Source organism: Seriola aureovittata, chromosome 19 (genome assembly GCF_021018895.1).
Source record: "Seriola aureovittata isolate HTS-2021-v1 ecotype China chromosome 19, ASM2101889v1, whole genome shotgun sequence".
In the NCBI taxonomy this organism is placed as follows: Eukaryota; Metazoa; Chordata; class Actinopteri; order Carangiformes; family Carangidae; genus Seriola; species Seriola aureovittata.
Window position 1 is genome coordinate 461,819 of NC_079382.1, and position 23,445 is coordinate 485,263.

Sequence of the window (23,445 nt, forward strand, 5' to 3'; positions counted from 1 at the left end):
CATTGTTGACAGGTTTGATCCTCTGAAGTTAACCTGCTCCAGAGCAGGTTAGGAATTCAGCATAAGTTACCATGGTGATTTACCCCGGTCACAAGTGAACCTCTGTCGTCGGACTGATTACCCAGAGTTAAACCTGAAGTTACCTGGTTAACCTCAAATCCTGCTTTGTAGTACAGACCTCAGGCCAACACATGCAGCTGTAAACACAACACAGCTGTCTCCAGTTTACTGTATGAACCCAGGCTGAAATATTAACGGACATACTTAATGAGAGAGCAGAAAGCATTTTCTAACAGCTGACTTAAGGATAAATAGCCTATCTACCCTTCATCAGCTAAGTGTGAAATGTGACCTGTGTGAAAATGAACAAGGTCAGAAGAGTTTCTGCTGATCTGAAAGATGCTAACTCGTTAACACTGTGGCTCCTTCACATACTATTGATAGTGTTGGTTAATTCTTTGAACATTTTGATGATGTCATGACCAAGACCTCCATCTACTGTATTTCAGAGATATCTACTGAAATGAGCATGCTAACCAACTAGCTGCGTCCCGGGTTCGTGTTATAATACCACTTTATGGCACTAGATGCTGTGTGAGTCAGTGTAGCGTCCAGTCTGCCCCCAGCACAGTACCACGAAGAAGAACAACTCCCTCCAGGGCTTGAAGTTATGCTACAGCTCCCGGTTAAAAAAAAAGCATCACAGAAATTCAGAGATGGCTGAAGCGCATAGAAAGAGATCTTTGTCTGCATCCCAAAGGACCGCTCCAACAAAAGCCACATTCAACAGCAAAGAAGCAAAACACTAGTGAATCCTGGTATGGCTTCCCACCGCTGGAGACAGCTCCAACTAAAGACATGCGGTTTGATGCTGAGCTGCAACTTTTAGACTGGTGAGTAACATCTAATCTGTTGGTCTGAAGCGAAAAGTATCATTAGTGCAAATGACAAACCGTACTGACAAACACTTCAGCAGCATAAAGTATGATTGATGATGTCAACAGACATTTTAGCAATGTAGTAATATTTGGCCTTTTCCTGCGGCTGTTGTCCAACTAGATGCGTCAGTAATTTTTCTTTAACAAGTAAGACAAAGAGACTGTTTGGTCCAGAACCAGCAGGTTCATGATCCACTGCCTAATACTGTATTTATTTTAGCACATTCATATCTATCCTTACTATTTATTATACACACAAAACAGACCTAACATGTTTGAATATATATATATATATATATATATATATATATCAGGACCAGAATTCCAGTCCAGTCCTCCCCAGTGATGGACCAGCACCTGCCTTTTCTTCTGTGTCTGACCTCATCAATCATCAACAAACACGTTACAGTAACACCTTAGAGTATTATCCCTGCACAGAACACATATTGTGTATACTGTGATCTTTTGCAGTTCTAGTTTTTTTCATAGTTTTATTTTTTTAATGACTGTATCTATGTATATCTATCTTTTTGACTGTTGCAGTATTTTAGAATTTTATTGTTATTTCCTGTTAAAATGTTTATTGTATACTGCACCAAACACCCTTCCAAATATCTTGCAAGTAAAAACCTTCCTGGCAATAAACCTTATTTTCTTATTCTGCCTTTTTGATGATGTCATCATCCCTTCCTCATGCTGCTTTAGCCTGACAATCATGTGTCGTGCAGTATCCACTTGCCTTCATATTTTTTATAGGTAAATCAAAACATACTGTTTGTATTACAAGTTACAAGTTTAAGTGCTATCAACAGTTTTAACTATCAACAATAAATGCACATATAATTTATAAGGAACATGGGGAAAGCAACATGATTAACTGGACAGGAGCGAAGAGGTGAAATGCCGCCCCCTATGGAGTAGCATGATCTTACACATTACACCTTTAAACCTGGATGTACAATGTCATCTCCGGCGGATGGTGAGGTTTTCCTCAGAATGTCTGCTAGCTCTCCGTTACTGGAGAGACCCGAGCATGTTCCCTGGAATGGTGGTAATGAGAAAGACCCTGACAACAGATGCCTCGTTGACGGGATGGGGGGCTGAACTGGCACCTGGACTCCGCAACTGTGGGTTGCTCATATAAATTATCTGCATCTCATGACGCCGGTTCTGATCAGAGTGAGAGAGCAGCAGCTGATTTTGTAGAATTTACTGGATAATGGTAAGGGCCTTTTTCACTGTTAAGGTCTATTTGGCAGCTTTATCAGCCCTTCGTGGGTTTTGCTAATGTGCCAATTGGTCAGCATTCCTGGAAAAAGAGGTTTATGAAGGGAGCCCGACGTCTGTGATCTGTATGTAAACCTTTAGTTCCTTCGTGGGATCTGCCCAGTTTTAGAGGAACTCTCAGGGTTGCCTTTTGAACCATTGTACTGTGCTGACATAAAGGTACTTTCTCTCAAGACCATCCTGTTTCTGGCTTTGACATCAGCCAATAGGTTAAGTGAATTACAGGCTTTGTCTGTGCACGCATCCTGCTTGCCGTTTTCTCCTGGTTAGTGTGTCATCTTATAGCTGCTGTACTTTGGAACTTGCTTTTCACCCTCCGCCCAGGAGGAGTAACCAGCCCTTTGTATCTTGGGCACCTTCTCACAGAGGGAAGGCTCTATCTTGTCAGCTTCTCTCGCACGGGGTAGTGGAAGCAATAAACTTGGCATATGATATGTAAACGATTCTCAATGAAGTTCTGCAAACATCAGAGACGTAGTCCCCCCAGAAAATATTCTTACGCTTCTGTTTCCTGCCACATTATCAACACTGACCACCACATACTGATTTTCTATTTTTCTTTACTATTTGAAATTTCATTGTAGAGCTGTGTACAGTGACAAAGACACCTGCTAACATACACTAACATCGGGCTTTTGTCATCTATGTGAAAGAGTACAATCAGGTCAAATGACTCTGCGGTAGTTACAGGTATTTATCGGCTAATTTCAGTGTAAAAGGGTCTGTTACAGACCAGATACCGTCACTGGACCAGGGTTTATGTCATCCTGGTCTAGATTCAGTGACTGCTCATTTAGTTGCGGAGAGAAACATTAACCTTTAACAAAATTTATACAAAATAATCTTGACTCTACACCCTCTTACTTGCTTTTTTCAGAGCTTTCAACCATCCACAGGCTTCATCAGAAGATTGAGCTGTAAGTTGTCATCTGTTGATGAGGACTGGAAGTGGTTGAAAGGCCTGAAAAAGCTTGTAATTGCAACTTGTGTCACGAATACTGTAATTAAATGACATGTCATGTTTCTGAAGCATGTGCATGTGCCTGCCCTGCAGACTGCTCGTCACCACACTCAGCCGCAGGTAATGACAGAAGAAACTGAAGAACACAGAGCTTACGACATGAAGGTATATTTCAGTACATGAAGTTATTTATACAAGTGTTGTGTGGGATGCCAGAGTCAGACTAACGAGTGGAAACAGGAGTTACTGTTGGGACAATGTGCTCATTCTAATATTGCCTCCCACAAACATAGCATAACATGTTGTTTCTGACCTTAAAGCAGAGAACACAGCAAATCCATGACAAAGCAATAAAAAACATTAGCTAGAGAAAAGCACTGACAAAGAGGCTTTATACGGGCTTGTAGTCAAGCTTGGACTCCAGCTTCTTCGAATCAGCCACCTTCCTCACAGCTTTCATGAAGTCCTCCTGAGTGACGTACTCACGGTCAGAGCGGATGGCAAACAGACCTGCAAACAGACACGCAGATTCACATGATCACAGCTGTTCATGGATAACATGTCCTGTAAAGATGATACTGAAAGACCGCTTCATGTCCCACCTGCTTCTGTGCACACGTTTCTCAGATCAGCTCCGTTGAAGCCGTCTGACAGCTTCACAATGGCCTCGAAATCTGAAAACAAGCACAGGAGAGGTTCTATGTTCACAGGACTGTCCAACCTCTGCTTCCCCTGTTTTCATTTTATCCATATTCACCACAACTTATGCTCTACATTGCATCTGATGTGAGACGAAGGAGGTCCTGCCACACACCCACAAACAAAGACACACAGTGATGACTTCGTCTGGCGGTTTACCAGTGTGTGAACAGCAGCTCTCAGCTTCTCAGAAGAAGCAGCAAATCGCAACAAGTAAGAGTCCAGTTTAGCAGAGCTCAGTAGTTATCCACAGTTATCTGGATCTGAATTAGGTCTGGACCTGCAACCTGACCCGACCCGTACCTGTAAGATCTATTAAACTCCTCCAGGTTGTATTCATGCAGGGTTTGTATTATGTCTTGTTTGAGGTCATCAGCCACTCTGCATAATGTAAGGTCCCATTTAAACACTCAGTCAGCTCCTCTCAATGCAGTGTGAAGCGTCAGAGTGCACGGGCCCATTGTACCAGCACTAACACACAACTGACTCCACAGTCGTCTCATTCCTTTGAACAATCATCATTCCTCATTAAGTTACCAGTTTATTTTTTTATTTAATCAGAGTAGTTACACTGAGGCAGCCTCTCTTTTACAGGATCGCCCTGATCGCACTCACACAGTTACACAGTCACACAGCTGCCCAGTACAACCACAGCCCGACCTGCGGACCACTGAACAGCTCCACTGGAGCAGTTGGGGGTTAAGGTCTTTGCTCAAGGGCAGCATGGTAGTGTTGATGAGGATTTGGATAGGTGCCATTTGGATCTGATGATCAATGTTCTGATGGATCTGATGTTTCGGACTCATAACCTCATTAATGAAGCAAAAATGTTTTATTTACAAACTAGGGCTGAACGATTAATTGCTTTTTCGATAATATCTCGATATGATAAAACGCGATTTTCTAACCTCAATGGCTGCGATTACACTCTGGTCACATGACATGCAAGCGGGAGTAGAGCAGTCGGCTAAAAGAGGGAGCAACAACTTGGCACGCTACATTTCGACCTGTTGTATAATGGCCTCAGGCTCGACAGAACCTGGCACTGCAAAAACTTTAGTGTCTAAGAGGAGCAGTACGTCGGTTGTGTGGAACTATTTTGGCTTTAAAAAAAGATGCTTAACAGCGTCAGGTATTTTGCAGAACCTGCCTTATGTTAGAAAGCATAACTCCATATGAACATAATTCAAAACAGCACGGGGAAATTACTCAGGCAATAACAGAGTTCATAGGGAAAGACATGATGCCTCTCAGCACAGTGACCAAGACTGGGTTTACGGCTTTGATAAATACACTGGATAAGCGGTACAGCACGCCCTCCCGCATATATTTTAGCCAGGTTGTCATACCGGAGCTATATGAAAAATGCACGCTGAGAGTCGCAGCTGAGTTTTTCGCTACTACAACTGACATGTGGTCAGGCCGTACAGCAGAGCCCTATCAGAGTTTTACGGTACATTTCATTAATGAAGACTTCGACCAGCTGGGATCTCCATGAAGAGAACCATGTCTGCATAACGACAGACAATTTTATATTTTTAGAGGGTTGTAAACAAATCAGTCAATATACTACTGATGGAGTAGTTAAATAAAAATGTAATTCATATCAATTCATGCATCATCTAATTTCAACATGACACATAGGCCTGGCCTACAGGAAAGAACAGTTTATGTTTCATCTATATAATATTGTGTTAGTCATAATATAGAATGATTTATTGCTTCTGTTTGTTGAATAATACAGAAGATTAGGAACTAATAATCGCATATTAAATTGCAATCATAATGGTTAAATTAGATTATTTTCCCAAATTGTTCAGCCCTCGAACACACAATGTGCAAACTAATGAGTCACCACTTCAGAGTCATTAGGACGTTAACAGTGCTGGGGCCTGAGCTGAAATATGTACCAGATAAATCACAATGGTTTTATTAATAAGCTGATCACATGGACTAAGCTGGTGTAACTTCCTGCCTTGTAAATGTACATGTTGTCACACCCTGAGTTAAATGGTGAACTAGAATTACCACCCTCACGGTTGTCTGCTTCCTTCCAGTTTCAGGTTACATCCCTGTTTATCCAGAATCATATAAAATATAAGCATTTGTGTGAAATGTTGCCATAATTACTGTGTAAAGTCTTGAGTAATGGCTAAAAAGTGATCTGAGGTCACCATGACCTTTGACCCCCAAAATCTACTCAGTTATCCTTGAGTCCTAGTGAATGTTTGTGCCAAATTTGCAGAAGTTCCGTCAAGGCGTTACTGAGATATCATGTCCATGAGAATGGGACGTACATATAGACAACCCAAAAACAATATGCTCTGGCTATCGCTGACACTGTTGGAGGGAAACCTTTGATAATGCACAGAAATAAATTTAATAACAGGGCTGCTCTTAAGTAATATCCAGATTAATCAATAATTCATTTGCAGAAATATACAGAACAGATTTATATATTTATATTATTTATTATATTATTACCAATGTCCCTGACAGTTGCTAATAATATAATTATTATAAGCAATAACATTTGCACTGAAACTGCTTGTCTGTTTCCAGGTGGTGAGTTCACACAGAAGGCTCATCAGTGAGATCGATGCTTACACCAGGCTACAATGTCTGACGTGTGTGATGTGGGGGCTGCTGCTGAACTACTGCACAGTAAAAATACTGTCAAAGAAAAAATTCTGTTTGTGTATTACATTTGTTTTACATTTCCATCAACACAAAATCAGTCTTTAATACTGACTTGTTAAAAAAAATGCTTTTGAAGTTTGCTACTCTATATTAATTGAGTACATGTGAGAAAAGCAATCTTAATTCTGTTCTTAATTTGTTTTCCCTTACAAAATAACAAAAAAGTACCGATAACAGTACTGTTAAAGTACCTGATCGATGACAGTTCTGTTAAATTACAGTTCTGTATAAGTATCGGATTGATACCACTTTTGTTAAATAACAATACCGTTAAAGTACCGGATCAATAACAGTTCCGTTAAAGTATCGGATAGTTAAAGTACTGGATCGATAAGAGAACCGTTGCAGTACTAATCTATAAGAATACAGTTGAGGTACTGGATCGATAAGCAGTATCTGTAAAGTAGTAGCAACGTAAAAATCTTAACAATACCCATCCCTTGTGACAAGCTGCTGATCATGTAGGATAGAGGACGATTGACTGACCTATCTCTCCATGCTTGGTGATTGGGCTGGAGTGGATCTTGAGGATGTCTAGACGAGCCTGTTCATTGGGCAGCTCGATATCTGAAGAACACAAGAGGACATTGGTTTTGCTGCGTGTGGTCACACAGAGCTGACAAACACATGATCAAAAGGAACTGCAGATCTTACGGATTTTGCGGTCCAGTCTGCCGGGCCGCAGCAGGGCGGGGTCCAGGGTGTCAGGTCTGTTGGTGGCCATGATCATCTTGACTCTGTGCAGTGTGTCAAAGCCGTCCATCTGGTTCAGCAGCTGACAGGAGACACACACACACAACACACTGACACAGCAGCACTTCGCTGTGCTTCTGAGCTGGTACTCCTGCTGCTGGGGGGCGCCGACCAGACCGACTGCAGGTAACACACCCACTGTATACCAGTACCTCACTCAACCCCGCCACAAATAACCTCAACTGTCACTTCAAGGCTTTTCAGTCCTCATTTGAGGCGGACATAGTCCCACTAGGAGGGGCACATCAAAGTATATCTCCTGTAGCCAGTAGGTGGCACTATGACTATAAATGAATATTGTAGATGTCTTCGGACCAGGACTCTTACTAAACATGTTAAGTTTGAGGGAGATTGATGTTTGTTACTTTGAGCCATTTCCTTTCTTTTTGTAGGGGAAGTTATTTCATGTTCTCTATAGTCCTCCAGTAGTATAAACAAAAACAACTAAGTGTCTGGTGTACACAGCTGCCTGCAGCTGTCCGTGTACACATCCAGTACAACTGTGACCTTAGTGTGGAGAGGTGTGATGTAGGGATCAGCATACTAGTCAAGCTACACAAACCTATCCAAACACTGAGAACAGCGTTAGCCATGAAGAGTTTCAAGGTATATGTCAGCACAAATTAAAATGACTATTTTCTATATGATAATATTTTGAGTATTTTCTCCTCACAGACCCTAAAACTCTGTTGTGTTGGACTAAACTGATGAACTGAAATTCTATCAGCTATAAAAACACACAGCTGACATAAGAAAAAAAAAAAAACTCTATATTGTACTGCAACACACATTGAATAAACATCACTGACTGGTACTGTAGCAGTGTGTGCTGTGGACAAGCCTCTGTTATGTTATTAACATTAAATTATTACTTATATACTTGTAAACTGTGACATCATTCTTCCAGTGGAGCATGAATGATCCTTCCATCATGAAATAATTAATAGCGTGGAGAAAAGCATATGTGTGGGTTTACATAGGAAATAACAGTGGTGGCTGTGTTGTGTTGTATACCACATCTGTTAGTGGGGCATCACAGTGACTCCATTACCTCCATCAGAGTCCTCTGGATCTCTCTGTCAGCAGACGTTCCCTCAGAGAAACGACGGCCGCCTAAAGGGAACGACACATAAGCATGACGTGAGGATTCAGAGATTCACCCAAACCTACAGACGCCTGGTCCTCAAGTAATTCAGCCCCACATAGACAAACTGTGAAGCTCGCAGTCATATTAAAAACTTTAACTGTAATTTATGACCTCTGTCAGGGAGCTGTCTGTAGGGCTGTCACTTTTTATTCGAAATTCGAACATCCATTCAAATGTGGGGTGAAAATTTCATATTCAAACTGTAATGATCTGTTCGAAAAAATTGCGGGTCATTTCAAATCTGTTTAATCTTGATTTTTGGAAAAAGTGACAGCCCTACTGTCTGTTTGTTAGCAGGATTTAGGACTGCCACTAACGACTATTTTTCTAATGACCAATCTTTCGACTATCTAAATGACACTCTGGCATGATCAATAAGCACAGATTCTGGCCTAAACATTTCTCAAACACTTATTTAGTGTAAATTCTCAGGCAGCAGCAGACTTTATGAAAGTATTTATCAGCTACAAGGACTTAAGATATTAAAAAGCTCTGTCTAGTAATGAACAGAAAACACTTAAATAAAGTAATCCTTCATGTGCTTGTGAAGTCAAAAATTATCCAGTTGATTTTATCTTTATTTTATTCATACACCTATTGATCCAGCTCACACTATTATTTCAGAACAGGATGTGAATTGATTGCTCTGGTCTGTCTCAGTTTACATCAAAAACATCAAAAAAGCGGCTTCCTTCTTTTCAGCAGCAGGATTAAAACTTGCAAACTGTTGCTTGAAGCTTTGGTGTATTTGTTACTGAACTTTCAAATATTTACACAGCCACATTAAACTCATTGTGACAAAGACTACAGGAATCTATAGCTGCTCCACAGAAAACTGCTAAAAACATTGTAGAGCAGATGAGAAGCAGCACACACCCTTTGAAAACCTGAATTTAAATGCTTCAACTCAAGGAGAGAGAAAACAGAATCTTAAGCCACTCACCGATGGCATCGATCTCGTCCATAAAGATGATGCATGGCTGATGGTCCCTGGCATAGTTGAACATCTCTCTGATCAGCCTGGCACTTTCACCGATGTACTTGTCCACGATTGAGCTGGACACCACCTACAGCACACACACACCATCAGCTGACTGAATGCACTGCAGTGTGGCAGTACACCCTGAGCGTGCTGCTGATACACACCTTGAGGAAGTTACAGTCCAGCTGACTGGCCACTGCTCTGGCAAGAAGAGTCTTCCCAGTACCTGTCAGAGAGGGGAATTTCTATCAATACCAAATGAACTGGTCCAACACTGATTATTATGTTTGTTTTATTAAATTCAAATGAATAATATGAAGCACCCAAATAAGATTCACAAATGTGTTAGTGTCTCAGAAGTTAATCTCTGCTTAAATCTCTTTTTGTACTCACACAAACGTGATGAGCACTGATGGATGTCTTTGGTGTGTGATGAAAGATTCTCACTGAGTCACTTACCTGGAGGCCCATAGAGCAGGCAGCCTTTAGGGGGGATGATGCCCACTCTCTGGAAGAGCTCAGGGTTGGTGAGAGGCAGCTCGATCACCTGCGCCATAACAATAACCAACATTTATCATCTGCTTTCTCATCTAAAACAAAATCCATCCAATCAAAGACCAACCATACAAAGTCATTCCATAAAAACACATACTGTGAGAGCCTCTGGTTCACTACAACACATAGTGCCAGTGCATGTATCAGAGTGTGAGCAATACAATCCACAAAGCAGCCACACATGAAGAGTGTGCCTTGCATGATTTCAGATTGTTGCTGTAGACTTTGTTGTACCTCTCTCAGCTCACGGATCTGTTCGGACAAGCCTCCAATCTCAGAGTAGGAGACGCTGCCTGGGTCCTCGTGGGACATATTGTACACCAGAGGGTCCACCTCTCTGGGCAGGTACCTTTGAAAGAACAGGAGACATGCAGAGTTCTGTAAGGACAAGGCACCACACTAACAGGAGTTAACAGGACTAACAGAGCAGAGATCTTCCCTGGAACAAAAAGGATTTTATATGTAAATTCATAATTTATTTCATTTCAAAAACAGGAGTGCAGTAGGAAGCAAAAATCTAACAATCTAATCTAATCTTACTATGAAGCAAGAGTCTTGCTCTGTCCCCTCCGTTGACAGTTTACATTAATTTTGGGACAGTTAAATTTGTTTTTCAAGATGGTTCTAGGATGGTGATTAAAATTTAGTCAGGACAGTATTACTGCAACTTTCATGTAGTGTTTGAGGTGATTATTGATAACATCATAAAATATAAAGACCCTGTTACAGAATAAAACATTTTCCTTCAGGGAAAAGGAGAAGTGGCAACATTTCACCCAGGACAATGACTTAATAGAGACTTAATGAGTGTGTGAGGTCCTCTCTATGAATTAAACTGATCACAGGACAGGATGCGTCAGGATCTGGGTAGTTCACCACCTCAGTCTGACTCACACATGACGAATCATAATGGCAGAAGCTTGAATTCCACATTCTTTACAACAGAGTCTGGAGGCACATCTGCTGTGATAAACAATAATTGATTATTGATTTGTCCCATGTGAATATGCAGCAAGAGGCTGACTCAGTGCCATAGGGAGGAGGACATACACCAGGATGCAGACTATCAAGGTCGGGTTTCAGCAAAAACACCTGCACATTGAGATCATTGCTAGCCTGTGAAACAGTTTCATGATTACATCCAGCCTACCTCATTATAGTTAGTGTGGTCATGTCCAAAGCCACTCTGGTGCCTGGCTTCAGCTGTGACTTGTCCAACTGAAAAAGATGATGAAAAGTATTGATTCGAGTTTACCTTCTGAACACTGAGCTCAGTATTTACTGAGATTGCTCAGTGTTGGCAAAGGTTGAACTTTTTGTATCAGAAAAAAAAAAGTTATTTAAAAAAAATCAACATATCATGAAAAATAAATAAAATAAATGAACATTATGTGTGTATAAATTCATGTACTATGTTTTTGACAGGTATTTATTATCTCTGACCGATAAATCGTATTTTCATTGTCTTCGCAATATGAGCATGTGCAATAACATAGAAAAAATCATTTAGTCACACCAAGTTTTCAAGGCGCAGCGCCTGAGCCAAATGAACTGGGAAAAAAAAACTCTACTGCATTTTTGTGTCAGGCTGCAGCCTCACACACAGCGGACAGCACAGAGGTGGTGGTGGAGACCAGTGAGGAGTGAACTTCTTTTACTGGAGCTGACAACAACTACATCACAGCTCTGTGTGAGTGTCAACACAACCTTTGCTAGTAAAAAAGCAATTAGTGTCCTTCATCACATTTAATTTATATACACACAGCTCACCTTCAAATACAAGTCACATTAATTATTTTGACCTGGCCAGTCTATTCAGGATGTTCTAATGTTTTTATTTGATATAAATGTCCTTGGACCAAAATCTGCCACACTTGAATCCTGGCAGTGCACGAATCACATGGTGTTCTTGTTACTTACCTGTCTGCGGCATCCAACCACGTATCGGGGGCCATTGGTGGCCTTAACAATGACTGGAATTAAACACAAAACATTAGCATCACATGTCTGAGTGAAACACTGGTTACCAAGCTTCAAGACGGCAGGTCTTATTTAATATTTTAAAATATGAGCCTGACAGAACAGATGCAAGAAAAAGTGAGGAGAGAAGAAAAACAGAGAAGAGCAGAGATGTGGAAATGTGAGAATGTCATGTTGTAGGCAAGGGTTGATCTAACATGGCATAGTGTTTTCAGTGATGCACACAGCACACTCTCAAGGTGCACAGGTGCTCTCAAGGGCCAGTATGGTGTGTGTGTGTGTGTGTGTGTGTGTGTGTGTGTGTGTGGCTGAGCTGCATGCCGCTCATTGTAGAGCTCTACAATGAAGGCACAATGGCACAAAACACTACTATAGAGATCATATATGTTATTATGAAAAGTGTAAAAATAATTCTACACACATATTAGACTGTGGCTGGCAAACATCGGCGATAAACTGTGGGGAAATGTTGCCTTTTCACTGAGGTAAGAACAAAACCATGTCACAGCACTACATGAAACCTGTAAACATGACACTTACATTTCTCCTCAGTCAGCTGCTTGAGCACTTCTCCAACAATCTGCAGGGAGCAGGGAACAGATGATGTTAGTAAAGAAAGAGGAAATCGGCCTGTGATCCTCTTCCTCCTGTTTGTCCCTCCACGATCTCCACCCACTGAAGGCACTCAGACAAAATGTGTGATGTGTGATAAACACTGTGGATATAATGATGGCAACATCACCATGTATAAAAGTATTGATCCTGAGTCGACTGTAAAATATTAACTAATGAAGTAAACTGTAAAACTGTTTCCAATGCATTTTAAACATCATCAGATTAAAAAAAACACTGTACTGTATCAAAAATGTATTGATAATTTCTTACCATAAAAATGTTTTACAGTCAATTTAGTCTGTCCTCTAATGATCTGACAGAGGGTAGTAAACAGCACAGTCAGTCTTGGTTAGCCAAATGACAATTGAAAATACAAGTCGAGTGTCACCAACGTTTGTCCTGCAGTGATAATACACCGAGTTTTCAGAAGTATTCAGTGGTCTCGTGATGACTGTCTGTAATACTGTTGATATACGGCCCACAGAGCGGGAATGAAAAACCTTTACCTGTCCGACACTCTGCAGAGCCTTCAGGTCGTTCTCTGACTTCTCGTACTGTTTGGTTTGCTCTCTCAGCTGCTCTCTCACTGAAAAACAGACAAACATTGCTCACTAGCCGAGTTAACGTTAGCTGTCCAAAGTTAGCTTAGCCTAAAGCTCTCGATAGCCTTAACGTACATGTATGTCACAGGCTATCGTTAACTGACTTTAACAAGTCATTAACCAACGAACTGTCTGGCACAGGGCTACTGTCTGTTTCATCCTCGCAAGCTAAGTTAGCACTGCTAACGCTAACTGCTTCACTTCAATTCATTTCTACGGAGATGCTAACTGCATGACAAAGCACTAGCTACCTGTCCAGCTAGCTGATACTAACTATCCAATAACATGGGTTCCAATCGAAGCGAACAAGATGTCTGCCTCCCCACAGAAACAGAAGTTAAATCGTCCCTTACATTCTTTTAATCGCCCGTCAACTTCTTTATGTTCCAATAATTTTTTCCTGTAGTCCTGCAGCGCTTTCTCTCTGCCGTCCGCCATGATGCCCCAATGAATGCTGGGAAATTGCAACGTCACTACGATGTGTGCTTCCTCCAGAGGCAGTTTCCTTCTCAAATTTCATATCCACAAATGCAGATTTGCAAAACTTCCCCAAATTTTTTCAGATTTTCAATTGAATTTTTAGAGTACATTAAAACACTACAACTCTTAAACTCAGCTAAATGTAACAAAACTGTCAAAATTTATGAAGAACTATTCAAAGAGAAATAACCCTTTTCCCCTTGTCATATATATTTGTTGCTTGTTTTATTCACTGATTTAATGTATGATTCAGAATTTTGCAATATACTTATACTGTATATCCTCCAATTATTTTTATATATTGTATTGTTTATTACCTACTCGATATTGTATTAACAGAAATTGAGATACTGAGCACCTGTCTGTATATTCTACTTATTGTTGTTCAATAAAGTTTTGTGAGAAAAAAAAAGGCAGTTTCCTTCTCTCCTCCGGCTTTTTTTTTTTAAACATCTTTATTGATAATAAAACCCTCACAGAACAGACTATTAAGATTTAACAGATTTAACAGGGGGAATGATCCAAATAAAAACATTGCAAACACAACAGCAAAGAACCGATCGACGCTTTTTGCAGCTTTCTTATTTTTTGAGTTTAAATATTTTTAATGTAGCCTAATATATAAATGTTTAAATTTAATTACTAAATAAGAAATAAAGGTTTAGAATGGCTCAATTTGGATTCATGGATATGACATTTCATTCAAATAATCACCAAATTGATTATATACATAATTATATAAGATTATTATCATCGACCAAACAGTAAATTTTCCCAGTAGAGAGAAAAGTCAGTCAGTGTTGTCAACAATATATCAGGATTTATGTTTCAAGCCAGAAACGGTGTAGCACTGTTTCTAAACAGTTAACACAAATGTATTTTTTAAACTGAAAAAGATAATGTTTCACTTCCCTTACTTTATTGTTAAGAAGTTACATATCAACCAATCTCCATAATTGCGGTAAATTAGATTAGATTAGATTAGATTAGATTAATTTTATTAATCCCACAACTGGGAAATTCATTTACCACAGCAGAAAAATAAACATCTATAGAATAAACATCTATGGAAATATACATAAAAAATACACCAAATATACACTAATAAATACAATATACACAATACACACAATATGTACATGAAAACGTGCAAGTTTGCACATGGTCAGGAAGAGCAGGAGTTGTGGAGTCTGACAGCTGCTGGAATGAAGGACCTGAGGAACCTCTCCTTCTTACAGCGAGGATGTAAAAGTCTGCTGCTGAAGAAGCTGCTCAGAGACCCTACAGTGTCATGCAGAGGGTGAGAGGTATTGTTCATGATGGATGTCAGCTTAGCTAACATCCTCCTGTCACCTACTTCCTCAATGGAGTCTAGGGGGCAGCCCAGGACAGAGCTCGCTTTCCGGATCAGTTTGTTGAGCCTCTGCCTATCCCTGTCAGTGCTGCCCCCTCTCCAGCAGACCACAGGAAGTAGATGGCTGAGGCCACCACAGAGTCGTAGAAGGTCCTGAGGAGAGCCCCACACAGGAGGACCTCAGTCTCCTCAGCAGGTGAAGGCGACTCTGACCCTTCTTATAGAGAGCGTGGGTGTTGGTGGACCAGTCCAGTTTGTTGTTCAGGTGAACCCCCAGGAACTTGTAGTTCTCCACCACCTCGATGTCCAGTCCCTGGATGTTCACTGGTGTGAAGTGGGATGTCTTCCGCCTGGGGTTCACAATCATCTCCTTTGTTTTGCTGGCATTAAGCTGAAGCTGGTTGATCTTGCTCCAGCTGACAAAGTCCCTGATGACTGTCCTATATTCCAGTTCATTTCCCTCCGAAACACACCCAACAATGGCTGTGTCGTCAGAGAACTTCAGGACGTGGCAGTGTGTGGTGTTGTGTGTGAGGTCCGAGGTGTACAGGGTGAAGAGAAAACGGGAGAGCACCGTACCCTGGGGGGCACCTGTACTGCAGATAAACCATGTTATCAAGAGATTCAGAGTAGCTCAATAGCTGTCCCTTAATACTGAATGACTGGTTTACTAGAATTATATTATTCTTGAACTTGTTTGGTGAGAAGAAGATTTATTTTTCTGAAGAATATGCGGATTGTGAAATGTTGAGAAATGAATGACCATGCAAAAAGCTGTTGACTTTAGATAAAGAGAAGTTTCTCTCTTTTATAACCACATGAGAGTTTATCAAACTAAATAACTACATAATAACTATTTTAGCTTCATTTGGACTGAACAGATTCTTTAATCTGACAGGATTCCTGACAGTTTGAAGCATTTACTCTCTTTTTCATCACTGCCGCTCAGAATAACATGAGGAGAAATAAAAACTAAACCAACAATGATCCACACACTGTTCAAAATTTCCATCATTATAATTGAACAGTTCAGTCAGACTGACTCATCAGACATTGACTTCTTCTCTCCTCTTTTCTTTCTCTCCTCGAGTTATTTCTAAACAAAGTAACTGAGGGTTTGTGATTTCTCCATTTTGCGAATTAATGTGATACTTACTAGCCATTTATTAATTTTCTGTCTCGCTGTTTTCACATGTGATCACTAGATATCACTGTTGCATTGTTTGTATATTGCTTGATCTCAGGGATGAAGGAGGAAAAATTGACAATGTATGGAGGTAGGTTTATTCAGTATTGTTTGTGTTAACAGATCGACAATCCATGCATAAATGTGTGATCTGTAAATATAAAAAACCTTCCACAAATACAAAAAATAAATGAGCAACTTCCCAAAAATATCTTTCAAATATAAAATGGATCTGCAACTACACAAAAGAATTCCACAAATAAAAAAAATATCTGTGAATACATTCAATAATCAACAAATAAATGAAAAGCATTTGTGAATATCTTCCTAACATTTACAACTTTCAAAGAAGACATTTGTGAATCAATGATCTTGTGAAGCAAAAAAGCATTTGTGGATTTCAATTTTTCACAGTTTTGAGACAAACTTTCCGCCAGTCTGAACCAAAATCGACACGTATCACTCAGCCACTTTCTTGAAATGAATTTCCCAGTTTTGGGATTAATAAAGTTAATGTAATCTAATCTAATCTAATCTAATCTTTTTTTCTCGTTCTCGTTCTAGTTCTCGTCGTCTCCCGCTTATCCGGATCGCGGGGGCAGCAGCCTCAGCAAAGTGTTCCAGACAGCCCTCTCCCCAGCCACTTCCACCAGCTCTTCCGGGACAATCCCGAGGTGTTCCAAGGCCAGCCGAGAGATATAATCCCTCCAGCGTGTCCTTGGTCGGCCCCGAGGCCTCCTCCCGGTGGGACATGCCCGAAACACCTCCCTAGGGAGACGTCTGGGAGGCATCCTCACCAGATGCCCGAACCACCTCAACTGGCCCCTCTCGACATGGAGGAGCAGCGGTTCTACTCCGAGTCCCTCCCGGATGACCGAGCTCCTCACCCTATCTCTAAGGCTGAGCCCAGCCACATCATAGGTGAGGGTTGGAACTTAGATCGACCGGAAAATCGAGATCTTTGCCTTCCGGCTTAGCTCCCTCTTCTCCACAACAGACCGCCGCCCCAATCCGCCTGTCGATATCCCGTTCCATCCTACCCTCACTCGTGAACAGGATCCCAAGATACTTAAACTCCTCCACCTGAGGCAGGACCTCCCCCCCGACCCGGAGCAGGCAATCCACCCATTTCCGGCTGAGAACCATGGCCTCAGACTTGGAGGTGCTGATCTTCATCCCAGCCGCTTCACACTCGGCTGCGAACTGCCCCAGCGAGAGCTGAAGGTCGGTGCTCGATGAAACTAGGAGGACATCCACAAAAAGCAGAAACGAGATCCTCCCGCCACCGAACCCAAACCCCTCCACCACCCAGCTGCGCCTAGAAATTCTGTCCATAAAAGTTATGAACAGAACCGGTGACAAAGGGCAGCCATGACGGAGTCCAACCCTCACCGGGAACAGGTCCGACTTACTGCCTGCTACGCGAACCAGACTCACACTCCTTTGGTACAGGGACTTGATGGCCGCTAACAGGGGGCCATCCACCCCATACTCATGGAGCACCCCCCACAGAGAGCCCCCTGGAGACACGGTCGTAAGCCTTCTCCAAATCCACAAAACACATGTAGACTGGATTGGCAAACTCCCATGCGCCCTCCAGCACCCTAGCGAGGGTAAAGAGCTGGTCCACAGTTCCACGTCCATGACGAAAACCACATTGCTCCTCCTCAATCCGAGGTTTGACTACCGACCGGACCCTCTTTTCCAGTACCCTGGCATAGACCTTACCGGGGAGGCTGAGGAGTGTAATTCCCCTGTAGTTGGAACACACCCTCTGGTCACCCCTCTTAAAGACGGGGACCACCACCCCGGTTTGCCACTCCAGAGGCACTGCCCCCAGTGTCCACGCAATGTTGCAGAGGCGTGTCAACCAAGACAGTCCTACAACATCCAGAGCCTTGAGATACCCAGGGCGAATCTAATACGTGTTGGTGGGATTGAGGAGCTCCTCAAAGTATTCCTTCCACCGTCCAATTATATCCTCAGTTGACGTCAGCAGCTCCCCGCCCCCACTGTAAACAGTGTGAGCGAGTTGCCGCCTTCCACCCCTGAGGCGCCGGGCGGTTTGCCAGATCCTTTTTGGAGCCGATCGATAGTCTTCCTCCATAGTCTCACCGAACTCCTCCCACTCCCAAGTTTCTGCCTCAGCAACTGCCGTGGCCGCGCTCCACTTGGCCCGCCGGTACCAGTCAGATGATTCCGGAGACCAACAGGCCAACCACGCTCTGTAGGCCTCCTTCTTCAGCCTGACGGCTTCCCCCACCTGTGGTGTCCACCAGTGGGTATGGGGGTTACTGCCCCGACTGGCCCCAGCTACCCTGCAGCCGCAGCTCGCAACAGCCGCCTCAACAACAGCAGAGCGGAACAAGGCCCATTCGGACTCAATGTCCCCCACTGCTCCCGGGACGTGATCGAAACTCTGCCGGAGGCGTGAGTTGAAAATCATCTTGACGGGTTTTTCCGCCAGGCTTTCCCAGCAGACCCTCACAACCCGTTTGGGCCTGCCAGGTCTGCGTGGCGTCTTCCCCTGCCATCTGATCCAACTCACCACCAGGTGGTGGTCAGTTGTCAACTCTGCTCCTCTCTTCACCCGAGTGTCCAAAACATACGGCCGCAGGTCTGATGATACGACTACAAAGTGTCCTAGGGTGTCCTGGTGCCATGTGCACCTGTGGACATCCTTATGTTTGGTGTTAGTTATGGCCAGTCTGTGACTAGCACAGAAGTCCAATAACTGAACACCACTCGGGTTCAGATCGGGCAGGCCGTTCCTCCCCACCACACCCCTCCAGGTCACGCTGTCATTGCCCACATGAGCGTTGAAGTCTCCCAATAGGACAATGGAGTCCCCTTTCGGGGCACTTTCCAGCACCCGTCCCACAGACTTCAAAAAGGGCGGGTAGTCTGAACTGCTGTTCGGCGCATAAGCACCGACAACAGTCAGAACCCGATCCCCGACCCGGAGGCACAGGGACGCAACCCTTTCGTCCACCGGGGTGAACCCCAACATACAGGCAGAGAGCCTGGGGGCCACCAAAAAGCCCACCCCCGCCCTCCGCCTCTCCCCCAGAGCAACTCCAGCAAAGAGGAAAGTCCAGCCCCTCTCAAGGACTTGGGTTCCGGAGCCCTATGTGTTGAGGTGAGGCCGACTATATCTAGCCAGTACCGTTCCACCTCTTCCACAAGCTTCCGCTCCTTCCCCGCCAGAGAGGTGACGTTCCATGTTCCAAAAACCAGTTTCCGTAACCGAGGATCGGACCGCCAAGGCCCCCGCCTTGGTCTGCCACGGTAAGGGTCGGTTATTGAAAAATGTTTAATTGCAAAATCAATCAATCAATGTAGTATAATGAACACATAAACAGGCATCATAATAATATAACTGGCAAACATTATATGGCTTTTTTTAATGTATCAATACAATACAATAAATGAATAAAAACATGTGAGAAAACAAAGATCTTAAGGAAAACACATAATAGTCAGATTTCTTTGAAGAACTCACTTAAAGGGGACATATTATGCAAAATGCACTATTCCATGGTTTTCTATCAGTAGTATGTGTCTCTGGCATGTCTACGAACCCCCCCAAACATGAGAAAAGTCCATCCTCTGCGTCTTTTGCTTTCTCCACCTTTCAGGAAATGTGTGCTCAGACAGGCGAATTGGAGATTTGGCGAATTGGAGAATTCGGACTAAAAATAGGCTCTGCAGTGATTAGCGTAGGTGTCCGGGCTTGTGTACTAGTGCTGTGAAAGTTATTATTGAGAGTCATGCCTTATGATGGCCGTTTTAACTTTTATATCATGTTTACAGATACAGTGCCTGTAGGAAATATCTAGATAAGCGCAGAGTTAAGGGGATATGTCCAAGGGGATAGTCTATAATACACATTTTTGCATTTTGCACATACAGTGAGCTATTTACAAGCTATTGACAACCCAATTTACACATAATTGAGTGCATTTGTTGTCATCATTTATCAGTCTTGGAATACTGTGCAGGTAAATGAGGCTGTGGTTACTTAGAACTTGTGAGAGTGTGTAGGCTAAGGTTTCTGTCAATATTAACATCTTTGATTTTCTCTTTACTGTACCTCCAGATTCTACCTGGCTGCCATGTCCTACAATGAAAATGCTGACCGACCACAAGCCCAAACAAAAGAAGGTGAACCACTGTTCAAGGTCCAATATAAAGGCCATGAAGGGAGAATGCAGAGCTAAACCAGTTAAGACTGAGCCGACATTCTATAAGTGTTATATTATTTTATATTTCAACCAAAAAATGTTTTGTACACATTGTATTAAGTATTGCACGTATAATGTTATGACCGTTCCATCAACAACAAAATACAGTAAAGAAAATGTCAGGAGGTTAGAAACAGACTTTCAGTCATAGTTTTGTAAAAATACAACAAAAAAAAAAGTGAAAAATGTAAACAAAATCTTTTGTGTTTTATCAAACAGGGAATGTGGTGGACCTCATATTTGAAAAAGTCTTTGTTGACCCGGGACCATACACAGAAGCTGCTTTGGCCATCCCCATCCCAGAGGACCTCACTGCACAGTTGGAGCGGCCTGAGAAGGAGGAGGTCATATCCAGCTCTGTGTCCCGGTTCTATCATGGTCCAGTCTAAAACCCACGTACTGGCCTGTGGCGTCAGGAAACACGGCATGGATGCCTAGGACCAGGCTGGAATGACGACCCAGATTCTGCGACCAAGGAAGCCCCAGCACCAGCTCACAAAGCTCCTATAGGCTAGATACCTGTACTGACTAAAACAACTGGACAGGGCATTTAGTCTTGCAAACATATATCTATGTTGTGTCTCACAATTTTCTTTATGGATCCAGTGAATCCTACAGTTTTTTTATTATCACTGATTATAAATGCCTCATTTGATGTAAATAAATGCTTGATTGTTACTAAAGAAATGACTCCTCTGAATTCATATATTATATGCACATTATCTGCTGATAGAAGAACTTTACAAATCAAAGAGCAGCTAAACTAATTTATTTGAGGGTGTGTTACTCTATTTGTGGTGTGTTATTACCATTGTAAAATGATGTGCACTGAAGTAAAAGAAGACTGTCTAACATCTTTTATTTAGATTGAAACTATATGTTTTTACAAAGAAGCAAAACGTACTGGTGTATTCCTCTCAACCGTGAAGGACCATAGTCAATGCGGTACATGTTGCAGGCAGAACACAATGAGGCAGAGCGGCTCCAACCCAGGACGGTCTACTATACATGGTAAATCTTCCTCCATCTCCCATAGCCGTCTGGTAACCTACAGTGAATTGCAAATGGTAAATGCTATGGTTGATTATAAATGTAATGTAATCAAAACAAATTACTGATTAGTTTGTCCAGTGAGAATGCTACCTGTGGTATCTCCTAGCAGCAGATATTCTCAGCTTCTGTGGGCATGGTTGCACAGTTTCCACAGGAGCACCTGTCCAAAACAGAGAAAAATGGAAACATTCACCAAAATATAAAGCTTATGAAATTCAAACACTGACAGACAGTGGAGCTAAGGTGGGTTAGAAGTAAGCTTGGCTACATATCAGGCGCATATAACAGGTAATTTATAACATGTCACTTATTGCATATAATGTGGAGCTTGACAACAGTGTAGTGTAGAAAACTGCACAGTTTAGTCTTTGACTAAAGATTACTGTTGCTGTCAGACATGTTTATGCTGATTTACAGCTTTCATTGTAATACACAAAATAAATTTACTTCATAAAGGAAGATGTCATGATGAGCACCTCTGCTCAAAACATGGAGAAACATGATTTACTTTGTCAGCACCTATTAAAATATCTGACTAGTACTGACATTGAACATCTGTAGCAGTCCACATACAACAAACATTTTCAGACTGTAAAAGTATATCTAAGGAGGCTTGACAGATAACTACATTACACTATTCACAATAGTGCTTATTTACCAAAAGAGCTCCCAGTAATGACGAGACAGTGACAGTTAGCATTAGCGACCTAGCTACATGTTAGTAACTGTGTGCCAGCACTCATCAACAAACTGAAAATGAAATGTCAAAATACACAAAATTGGTTACCAACCATTCAGAAACGTCCTGCTGCAGTTGTAGAGTTTGAACTTCTTCAGCAGCCTCTCCCTCTGGGTCAGATTCTGGATAAAAGTCGTGTGGTTGAACCAAATCGCTACCGACGCCAGGTCACCGGTCACGGTCACTGTAAACATTAGAGCACGGTGCCAGAAGCCCGAACGGCATCGCCTTCCGAAGAGGGGCGTGGTCAGACACAGCTCATTTGCATTTAAAGCTACAGACACAGAAACAGCCTGTTCTGAACAGGACTGAAAAAGAGGGGTTTACAGGCATGCTGAAATAAAGGATCGGAGCGGATTTTTTAGCAAGAAGCTTCAAAGACATGTTTTGGGGACCTCTGAGACTTATTCAAACTTGTTGAAAAGGAGCATAATATGTCCCCTTTAAACACTTACTGTATCAGCACGTTTCTTATCATTTGTAATTTGGATACACTCAAAGTATTTCTTAAATTCCATCCTGAAGGGCTCAAACGATGGTCGAGACCTTGAGAACTTGGCCCCATGAGTGTGAAACTTCCCTAGCAGGATCATTAAGTTAACAACCCACTGCACCTTCTTTATTTTAATAACATAATATAATATTATAACCTTGGCATCTAATGTAATTGAATAGTTGGTTTGAGTGTCAAAATAATCTTCCATTTTCCTCCAGAATCCTGACATGTACTGACATGCAAAGAATAGATGTATAATTCTTTACAAAACTCACATTTTTTATCAATATCAACACATATTGAAACATATTTGTTAGTGGGTTAATCATATGCATAGTTTTGTATTCAACTTCTTTTAGTTTATTTGGAATAACAAATTTGTAAGGTAGAAGCCATACTCCCACTGAATATTGGAGAAATGGATGTTCCATACAAATTTTCCTTGTGGAAAAATTTTCCTTTTGCTATAGAGGTAATTTCCAATATGCTTATTAGTACATTTAGGACTTAAAATGTTTATTCCATTAACAAAGAATGTAGTTTCTTCTTGTGCCTTTTTTCTCCACATAAAACATTGCCTTATGTAAGCCTTACTCAAAAGAACTTGTATATTACACATTACCGTTTTCCTAGTGTTATAAATAATTAAAATTTCAAATTTTTATATGTTTAGG

General features: G+C 41.9%; 1 protein-coding gene and 1 long non-coding RNA gene across 2 annotated transcripts; both read right to left on the bottom strand.

The window, feature by feature from the left end:
* Positions 1–3,338: 3,338 nt before the first annotated feature.
* psmc6 (proteasome 26S subunit, ATPase 6) lies at positions 3,339–13,703 on the bottom strand. Its single transcript, XM_056363308.1, has 14 exons — positions 13,573–13,703; positions 13,124–13,203; positions 12,543–12,582; positions 11,943–11,995; positions 11,173–11,240; positions 10,257–10,371; positions 9,927–10,014; positions 9,632–9,693; positions 9,429–9,552; positions 8,390–8,451; positions 7,240–7,360; positions 7,072–7,152; positions 3,789–3,860; positions 3,339–3,696 (listed from the first exon to the last, which is right to left on the bottom strand). Exons 1-14 carry the CDS (start codon positions 13,655–13,657, stop codon positions 3,578–3,580), a joined length of 1,170 nt encoding a protein of 389 aa, XP_056219283.1. The 5' UTR covers positions 13,658–13,703; the 3' UTR covers positions 3,339–3,577.
* A 6,614-nt stretch (positions 13,704–20,317) lies between these two features.
* LOC130160621 (uncharacterized) lies at positions 20,318–22,442 on the bottom strand. Its single transcript, XR_008826036.1, has 3 exons — positions 22,328–22,442; positions 21,627–21,696; positions 20,318–21,531 (listed from the first exon to the last, which is right to left on the bottom strand). It is a non-coding gene; the product is annotated as an uncharacterized LOC130160621 (long non-coding RNA).
* Positions 22,443–23,445: the final 1,003 nt, after the last annotated feature.